Source organism: Gracilinanus agilis, chromosome 1 (assembly GCF_016433145.1).
Source record: "Gracilinanus agilis isolate LMUSP501 chromosome 1, AgileGrace, whole genome shotgun sequence".
NCBI classification, from domain to species: Eukaryota; Metazoa; Chordata; class Mammalia; order Didelphimorphia; family Didelphidae; genus Gracilinanus; species Gracilinanus agilis.
The window spans coordinates 229,099,451-229,109,303 of NC_058130.1; the positions used below are offsets into that span (position 1 = coordinate 229,099,451).

General features: G+C 38.6%; 1 protein-coding gene across 1 annotated transcript in view; it reads left to right on the forward strand.

Annotated features, from left to right (window-relative positions):
- The window catches only part of KIAA1958 (KIAA1958 ortholog), a 43,073-nt gene extending 33,941 nt beyond the window's left edge, over window positions 1-9,132 (forward strand). Inside the window, exon 2 of the mRNA XM_044657476.1 lies at window positions 7,998-9,132. Within this exon, the coding sequence (XP_044513411.1) occupies window positions 7,998-9,043 (1,046 nt within the window). The 3' untranslated portion in view covers window positions 9,044-9,132. The remainder of the gene's footprint in view (window positions 1-7,997) is intronic.
- Window positions 9,133-9,853: the final 721 nt, after the last annotated feature.

The following is a 9,853-nucleotide window of genomic DNA, read 5'->3' on the forward strand; positions in this document are numbered from 1 at the left end:
GAAGGAAGGAAGGAAGGAAGGAAGGAAGGAAGGAAAGAAGCCCTATGGACATTATGGGGTCATGAAAAGTCAAACATGACTGATTGACTGAACAAGGTATGACATCAATAGTTGGTTCAAACAGAACATATTCTTCTAATTGGGAAAGATAATTGAGAACTAAAACATTTGGCAATGTTGCAGGTGGTCGTATTGTCGCCAGAGGCAGATACATTAGTGAAACTAGAATAGGTAGGTGATAGTTTATAATGTTTTTCCCAGATACTGCAGAAATAGACACAAATGAGCGTGAGCTTAAATTTAGTATAAACATCCATTCCGCCGCTACGTAGTAAATTCTTACTCTACGTACAGCATCACTGGGTAATAACTACAGCCAAGTTTATAATCCGGTAGGTAAACGTAACCCAAATATACTATAAACATACAGTAAAGAGTCAGTTCAACATGTTCTGTGCGTATTTAAGTGTTTACTATAGGCCAGTGGCTGGGGATGCAGAGACAAAAATGAAACCTTTCCTGCCCTCAAGAAGCTCATAGTCTGGTTCAAGATAGTTGGAGATGGGGATGAGACCTGGGATTTCATTGACTGGGAATTCTAACGTGAAGAAGATCCCTCTTCCGATGTAGGTCTCTGCCATGTAGGGTTCCAGAGTGACCTAGAACATTGAAGTGTTGAATGCATTCTTATGGGTAGGAATTCATCAGAAGTGGGAGCCAGCGCTTTCTAGATTCAAGGCTGACTATCTGTTATTCCACACTCAAAGAGTGTTAACACTTCATGCATTATAGGCAGTCAAAATAATCAGTAAATCTGGGAAGTGAGATGGTGCAGCGAATAAAGTCCTAGACTTGGAGTCAGCACGATTTGAGTTCAAATCAGACATTATCTACCTGTGTGGCCTTGGGTGAGTCACTTAATCCTATTTGCCTCAGTTTCCTCATCTGTAAAATGAGATGAAGAAGGAAATGGCAAACTGCTCCAGTATCTTTGTCAGGACAACCCCAAAAGGGGTAACAAAGAGTCAAGCATGACTGAAATGACTGAACAACAACTCTCATAAAGTATCTGAGGTTGATCTGAACTCTGGCCTTCCTGAGACCAGGTCCAGTGCCTATTCACCATGGTACCTAGAGGAGACAGATCTGAAGGCGAATAACTAACCTTAATTAATTCTAGTAGTCCTTGTGGTAGAGTATTAAAGTACTGAATTTGAAGTGGCAGGACCTGAGGTAAAACTCCAGCTTCTCTACTGACAACCTGTATGACCTTGTAGAAATTAATTAGCCTCTCAAGGCTTAAATTTCCTCATCTCTGGAATGCTGATGTTGGACTAGATGGCCTCTAAGATTACTTAAAGCTCTAGACCTGAAGTCTTATGATCCTAAATAAGGGTAATATCAATGGCAAGTGTGAAAAGGGAACTGAACTCAATCGATTGGTTATGGCAGCCAAGTGAGAGAAAGGTTAAAAATGGCACTAGGGTTTTAAGCCTTGAAACGATGGTGATGTTGAAAGAAATAAGGTAGGGGCAGCTAGATGGTTCAGTTTGAGAGCCAGGCCTGGAGATGGGTTGAAATCTGGCCTCAGACTCTTTCTTAGCTGTAAGACTGGACAAGTCACTTAACCCCCGTTGCCTAGTCCTTAACAGCCCTTACCTTACTACTACAGTACTGCACATAATTTGATTCTAAGGGGGATTGGGGTGGGGGACAGAGACAGAGAAAGAGACAGGGGTGGGGGAGAGGGTAGGGATGGAAGAGAGAACAAGCTAGCTGCTTGCAAATTGACAATGAGATTGCCTTGGCAGGGGTGAAGAGCTGTAGAATAGTAAAGAGAAATGTGGTTAATGAATTTGGTCATGAGAAATTAGGGAAGGAGGAGGCTTGATTATAAATCTGAAGTTTTCATTTGATTTGAGGACCAATAGAAAAGACACTCTAGGTTTTTAGCAGGACAGTGGAATGCATAAAAAGAGTGTTTAAAAAGTATTGACGTGAGCCTCTTTTCATAGGGTGAACTAGAGTGATAACAGATTAGGGTAAAAATCTTTATAGTTTTCTGCCATAAGCTGATGACATTAATGGTTGTAGAATGGGGAAAAAAACAAATTTCAGCAGAAGGAGGGTCTTCTAGAGGGATATTAATTTGTATATAAATCCATACTTGCTACTTCTATTGTAGAAAATGCCAGCTCTTGCTACTTTTATCCAAATTCAGAGCAGAAATGTATCTAATGGCAGTGAACATCAGTAGTCTATACCATAACAACATAGTACTTGGGGTACAGTGGAGCCAGATGTGAATCAAAATGCTCTGGATGGGAGACAGAAGTAGAGATGTTTCAGCTTCTAGAGTGAACACACTGGAAAGTTGATCCATTCCTAATATACACTGAGAATCTGTAGTGTTAATATTTTGTATGCAGCTAATTGAGGGAAAGAGTTATTCTGATAAGTACTTGCACTATTTAGCAAAAAAAAAAAAAATATTCATTTGAACATCTGCCTTAGATGCAACAAGGTCTTCTTGGAACAGCTTTGTCATATTCATGACTGCCTGACTACTTTCCCTAACTACTTCATTCTATCTTCTAGACCTTTGGGATCTTATCCAAATTCAGTTTTCTTTATACTACTTACTCTCCCTCAAAGATGCTAATCTGGAATGTCAGTATTCTTAATACCAGTTTCCAAGTTTCAAATGTCAGTTTCACAAGTTTGTTTATGCATTGGCAGCTTAATTCCCTGGTTTGCTTGCTGAACCATATGCCTGGTTCATTCAGGCAAAAAAAAAAACCCTTTTCCATTTTATATATGGATTTTTTTTTCATGCCAAAAACATATTTTGATGATGCCAAGATTGAGGAGCCAATATAGCTACTGAAAAAAAATAGGCTGTATTTCATTCAGTTTGTTACTAGTTTTGATTATTAATTACTTAACAAATGTCCCCAAAATACAATGCAACTTATTTCTTCAAATATAAGAGTCTTAGTTTTGTTGAATATCATACAGATATGATTTAAGCTTGTGAACAAATGGATTTGAGAAATTTCGAACCCATTTACAAGTTATAATGCTTAAAGTAATATTAAAAGAAATCAATTTTAAAATTGTTTTTCTGTTCTCTCCAGTTCACGGGGGTTGCTGAAACCTCAAGAATCTCACATCAATTTCTCTCTTCTATTCTTGGGAATAAATCTCCCAGAAGCAGTGTCTGGAATCCTGTACTTTTGGCAAGGGGAAAGAGACTAGTATTATCTTTGGTTTGTTTCATTTCTTTAAAAACAAAAATAGTAGGTTCAAATTTAGCTATGATTGGGGCTAGGTAGAAGGCTTAAGGAGCATTGTTGATGTTTAAGAGGTTCAATTGAAAACAAAAGAAACAGAAAAAATACTTGGGAGAAATGAAGTCAATGCTGATTATGTTGTTGTAGCAACAGATTAATCAATAATCAATAAACAAATATTAATTGAAGACTTATGGTAATATGATGGATGGTAAGGCAAAAAGAGCAATAGTTCTACTTAGATAACTCTCAACATATTGGGGAGGCGTGGGGAAGACCTCTCTAAGAGTCACAGAGATTTTTTTCAAAGATTACAAAGTGCTTTACAAAGATTTTCACATTTGATCTTCACAGAAAACCCAGCAAGTGAGTGCCATTATTATCCTAATTTTAGACCTTAGAGATTTCCCAGTTCAATGTGGGCCCACTTCTGTTTCATTTTTTGGGTTTTTTTTTGTTTTGGATCCCTGATTTCATCAGTATAGATAGCTCTTCCCATTAGTAACAGAAATTGCAAACCTGTTAGTAAATTAGAGTAATAGAAACATAGTTGCCTGTGTCATTGAGAAATTAAGGGAGTTGCCTTTGCTCTGACAATTAATATGTATCAGACTTAGAACCTGAATCCAAAACTTCCCAAAGGCAAGGTTACCCCACTCTGAGGCAAACACAAATAGAAATGGAAGCCTTGCTGGCCTTATGTTGACTTAGAAAACCACAAACTATCTGTGTTGTGTTGTACTTTATTTTATTAAACATTTCCCAGTTCCTTTGTAATCTTGTTTAACTGACTCATATAGGATAAACATGACGTGTCTTTGCACTACTCCATACTCCTTCTCTTAACAACTAAAAATTTTAGCATTAATTATAGAAAGTCTATATTCTTCTATTAAGTTATTGAATGGATCAAGAAAAAACAAAAATTTATCAAATTGTCTATATAAAATATTTAATGCAAAAATATAAATAAATTAAAATTATATGTAGTCTAAAATGCTGCATGGAACTAAAAGTCTTCTAAAAAGCAGGAGCTGATGAAGGAGATCACCAAGTGAGAGTGTAGAAAAAATGGAAGATGGCCTAGCACAGAGCGTGAGAGTACACTTAAAAGAGTTCAGAGTGATACAGAAGATTAGCCAGCAAAGTAAGCTGAGGAGCAGTCCTAGTACAAAAACGTAGAGGTGTAAGAAGATAGGGTGGTCAACAGTGTCAGAGAATGCAAAGAAATGTAAGATTGAGGGTGGAAGAAAGACCACTGCACTTAGACATCTTGAATAATTAAGACATCTTTAATGGAAAGAACAATTTCAATTGAGTAACATGGTCAAAAGCCAGATTGCAAAGGGATGAATGATAATGATAATTACAATAGTAACAATAATAATGGCATTAATGCAGCACTTTAAGATTTTCAAAAGGCTTTAGAAATATTATCTATCACTTGTTCCTCAGAACAACCCTGGGAAGTAGGTGCTGCGATTATCCCTATTTTTACAAATGAGGAAACAGCAAACAGCTAGACTTGCTCAGGGTCACATTGTAGTAAATATCTATAATCTGATTTAAACTGAGGTCTTTCTGACTCAAGTTTAGGGCTCTGTCCTCTCTACCCCCAGCTACCTCTAAATTGACAAGTAAGTTAGAGGAAGGAAAAAGTATAAACAGCTTTCCTAAAAAGATTGGCTGAAAAAGGAGGTGAGATGTAGGAAAATAGTTTGAGGGGATGCTAGGGTCTTGTCAAATGTTTTTTGTTTTTTGTTTTTAAGCATTGGGTAGATTTGGATCTGTTTTTAGGAAATAGAAGTCGGTGGCTAAGGAGACACTGATATTTAGAGAGGGGGGATAATTTTGTATGAGAAATCTACCAGAAAATATAGAGGGAATTGGAGCCAAGAATACATGTAGAAGATTGGGCTTTGGTAATGAGTAGAACCATCTCCTCATCAAAAATTAAGGAAAAGAGAATGAGGGGAAAATGTGACTGGGTTTTGAGATACAGTGAAGAGGAAAAGCAATAGTCTCTAATTTCTTAGTAAAGTATAAAGTGAAGGGGCTCAGTTAAAAGAATAAGGGGAGGGTTGCTATGGGAGGCTTAAGGAGAGAAGGTTTGGAACAGTGTCTGTAGGGAGTGGAAAAGACAATCAGTGAAAGAGGATTGTCTTAAAGAATAGAGGGCTCAGTTAAAATTAGAAGATACAAATTTGTAATAGACCCAATCAGCTTTGTTTAATGATTTCTTCCAGCTATGTTTAGGAGTATGTCAGTAGGAGCAGAGGAGGCATATAGTAGGAGTAATATAATATTGGCATTTGCTAAGACACTCTAAACCTGTTAACTCAATCTGAATCAACCCTATGACATAGCAGCCAAAAAAGAAGGTAATGCAATTTTAGACTTAGTAGAAGTATACTCTCTAAAACTGGGAGAAGAGAACTAACTCTCTGACTCTCTCTCTCCTTTCTCTTCCCCACACCTTTCTCTGTCTTCCCCCATCCCTTTCTGTCTCCTCTTTCCCCACCTCCTTCTTTCCCTCTTCCTCCCCTTTCCTCCCTCTTTACCTTTCCCCTTTCTCCCCCCAGATCAATCTAAAACATTGTGTTCCTGCTTGGGAACTCCATTTTTGTACACAGGAGGGAAATCAAGATGGTGAGGGGCCCAGGAACTGTTCCATAAGACAATCAGAATCTACAAAATTTAATTTAAAGGGTTGCCATTCCTAAGAGGAGCTAGTTTGATTTACTTGGCCCAGAAAGCAGAACAAAGAATAATAAATATAAGTTGTAGAAAGGCAGATTGTGGTCCAAAATAAGGAAAAGCTTCTTAACTGTCTACTTAGGCATTTGGGTGCTTTGGGAGATAGTACATTTTCCATCACATCAAAGTTATTTCCTGTTCACATATGGGTCACATAGGATGACCTCTGAAGTAATTTAATTTCTAAGAAAATTTACTCTCAGTTTACAGCTATTTGAGCAGCACTTTGCCTTCCTACTATCATAGTTCATAATGACCTTTCACCCCAGGATAGGGTTTTCTCTAATAAGATAACACAATGCACATTTGTCCCAATTGTTGCCTGAATAGTTTCGTTTTAAATTTCTTTAAAACAATTTTAACATGTATTCTTCTCATCAGTCAATAGGGTTTTTTCTCAAATATTTCCATTTCTAATTTTTACTTTGTTTCTTCCTGATTAACTTCTGAATATAATCATAGTAAATTTTATTTTCTTAATCTTGGGAAATTCTGCTTGCTTTAGTTAGAACATTTTTTAATGTATGACATTGTATATTTTAAATTGAATTAAATAAACTATAACAAGGGGAAGCTAGGAACAGCAGATAGACCTCCAGATCTGGCGTCAAGGACCTGGTCTCAGCTATGTGACTTCCTAGCAATGTGACCCTGGACAAGTCACTTAACTTCAGTTGCCTAGCTCTTGCTGCTCTTCTGTCTTAGAATTGATAATAAGACTAATAATAAATCAACTATTACAATAAAGAACCAGCCTGGATAAAGGTAATGGTGGAGAACTGGTTCTGGAATCATGAAGACCTGAACGAAGGTGGGTTCAAGTCCCACTCCTCACATACTGTCCACGTGACATTGGGCAAGTCACTTCTTGCCCTGGGAAAATGAATTGAGATTGCAGTGCAGATACAGATAAGCATGAAGTCCTTAAGGGACACCGAACTCGATAGTTTGGGCTTTATTCTAATGAAATCATAGGTTTGGGTTCCCTGAATTTAAAAAGTTAGAGAGTAAAATTTAAACCTTTAAATCTTTTAAGTGTCATGGCACAAAAATGACTAAGCAGAATGAGTGATTTCTATGATGTACAGAATAGCATTTACTCTTATCAGTGCTATATAGAAATGATATCAGAACTTAAGAAAAATAATACAGAGAATTTTAGTGAAGTCATGACCCCTTACTACTTGTTGCATAGAAATTTGATGATAACATTAATTGAAATTTTATGCTGTCTATGATGTTTATCTTTATTACTCTCTAAAAGTAAAATAACCAAATATTTTTGCCACGGGTTATAAATACTCCCTGACACTAAAATATGGTCCCTCGATAAGCTACACATCTTTGTTTTGAAAAAGCAAACAGTGGATTAACTACTATAAATTTTTCTGTGTTCAGTGAGTTTTAAATTATGGCTCTCTAGTGTTTATTTGTAAAATAAGAAATAAAATAGGTTTGCTTTAATTAACAAAAAAAAAATGGAACCAGTACCACCTCTGGTTTCACAAATGAAGCGATACTTAATGGGTTTATCTCCTTTAATTGGGGTCCCTGCACACTGCAGTGGAATAAAAATAAATTCTTCTATTCCATTTGTCACAAAGTGAAGACTTCCTCTAATCTCAGACTTTCCACAAATCTCCATGTACTAAACTGGGCGCCAGTGACATAAGAAGCTCAGTTTGATAATTTTTGGCCATACTCTCGTACATCATTTGTGAAACTGAAGTTGGCTTTTCAAACGTGAGAAAGGTATGTAAATAGTGCTTTCCAATGATCTTTGTGAAATTGATTCTTTTTTCTTTTTTTTTCTTTTTTTTGTTTATAAAAGGAAATTTTATTTTGAGAGTGTCACGAGTACATTGTCTGAACTCACCATCCCCTTTTTCTATCCCCCTTCTCTCCACTTTCCTCTCCCTCCCACCCTTTCCCTCATATTTGTTGCAGACCAGGATGAAAAAGCAGCTGATCTCAGCAGGGAACAGAATGAAAAGACTATCCGAAGTACTCAGACCGCTCTCCGCAATTTCCGGGAGTTCCTCATCTCTAAATATCCTTCCGAAACGAGGGAAATTTATGTCATCCCTTGCAAGGAACTGGACGACTACCTCGCCTCTTTCTTTGTGGACGCCAGGCAGAAAGACGGCTCCGAGTACGAGCCGAACAGCTTGGCGAATTACCAGTGCGGTTTGGAGAGGTATCTCAAAGAGCATCGGTATGGCTATAGCATCACGAGAGATAAGGAATTCAAGAGGTCCCAAGAGGCCCTGAAGCAAAAGCAGATAGAGCTGCGGTGTAAGGGCAAAGGGAACAAACCCCACAAATCCATGAAGCTCACCTTTGCCGACGAACTCATCCTACGCAAAAGGGGATTGCTGAGCCGCTACAACCCCGAAGGGCTGCTCAACCTCGTCTGGCTCAACAATACGAAAGCTTTCGGACATTGTACGGGCTTCCACGGATCCACCCTGAAATGGGGGGACATCCGGCTGCGGGTGACGGAGACCGGCTTAGAATATTTGGAGTGGATGGGCCAGGACACCGGCGACCTGAACACCAAAACCAAGCGAGGAGGCACCGATTCCAGAGTGTTCGCCACCCAGCACGCGCCCCAGACCTGCCCTGTGCAGGACTACAAAGAGTACGCCCAGCGGCGGCCCCCCGCCATGCGCTACGAGGACGCCCCGTTTTATTTGTCCATCAAGCCCGTGGTGAACCTGGCTGCGCTCCACTGGTACAACTGCCAGGCCCTGGGCAAGAACAAGCTGGCCAAGATGGTGAAAACCATGTGCGAGAAAGGCAACATCCCCGGCAGGAAGACCAACTTCAGTGTGTATCAGAGTTGCAGCACCCTCTCGGAAGCCCAGAGCAACCAGCTGGTGCTGATCTGCAACAACCTAAGCCAGCAGGCGGCCCAGTCCATGGCTAGCCACTCCAGCAGCGGCAATTTCATAGTCTCGGCCTCGTATGATTCTTCCTCAGACACCACTTGACCGCTTCAGGGGCTTAAGTGGGACCATTTTGAGAGTTCAGACTTGATTTTTTTGTGCCCAATAACACACATCAACTGTGATTTTTTGTCCATGACACTCCCCCCCCTTCCCATCCTTTTGTCCCAAGTGTTAACTAAACTTTATAAAAATATAAATATATAATATATTTTTTTTCTTTTTACAAATAATTCAATAGAGATAGTTTAGTATTACTAACATAGTATTTATAGGTTAGGACAAAATGAAAACTACTTATGGGTGAGTTATTAAAACTGTAGATTTTACACATGCAAAGTATATTCAGGCACCACAAGATAGAAAAGGAATTCCATTTTGGGGGGGGAACTTTCCTAATGGAACCAGTGGGTCTCCCCACAAGGGCTGACTTCTCCATTCACTTAACCGATAATTTTCTTATCTTTTAAATTTATATCCTAACCAGGAGGAGACAACAATGTCTCTCTGAGTGTTTTTATTACACTTGTTTGTACTCGGTCACATCCAGAAGAGGGAAAAGGTGTTCATATAAACTTGAAACAGCCCAAGTATTTTCATCCTTTTCTTTCTTTTTGTCTATTCAGAATTTTGGCTCCTATGCCCTCTAGGAAAATCCAGTATTTTTAACTAGCGCCTCTTCTTTTTCTGTGATAAAGAGATTTATTTTGGAATACTTAATATTGCTTTCAACAATATGCAAAGACATCATGACAAAAAGACTGTTAATACAACTAATTTTTACTGTTGTAAAGTGAGTGGTTTTTTTGTTGGGTCTTTTTCCCCCCATTGGCAGGTTCTTCTGACCTGTGAGAA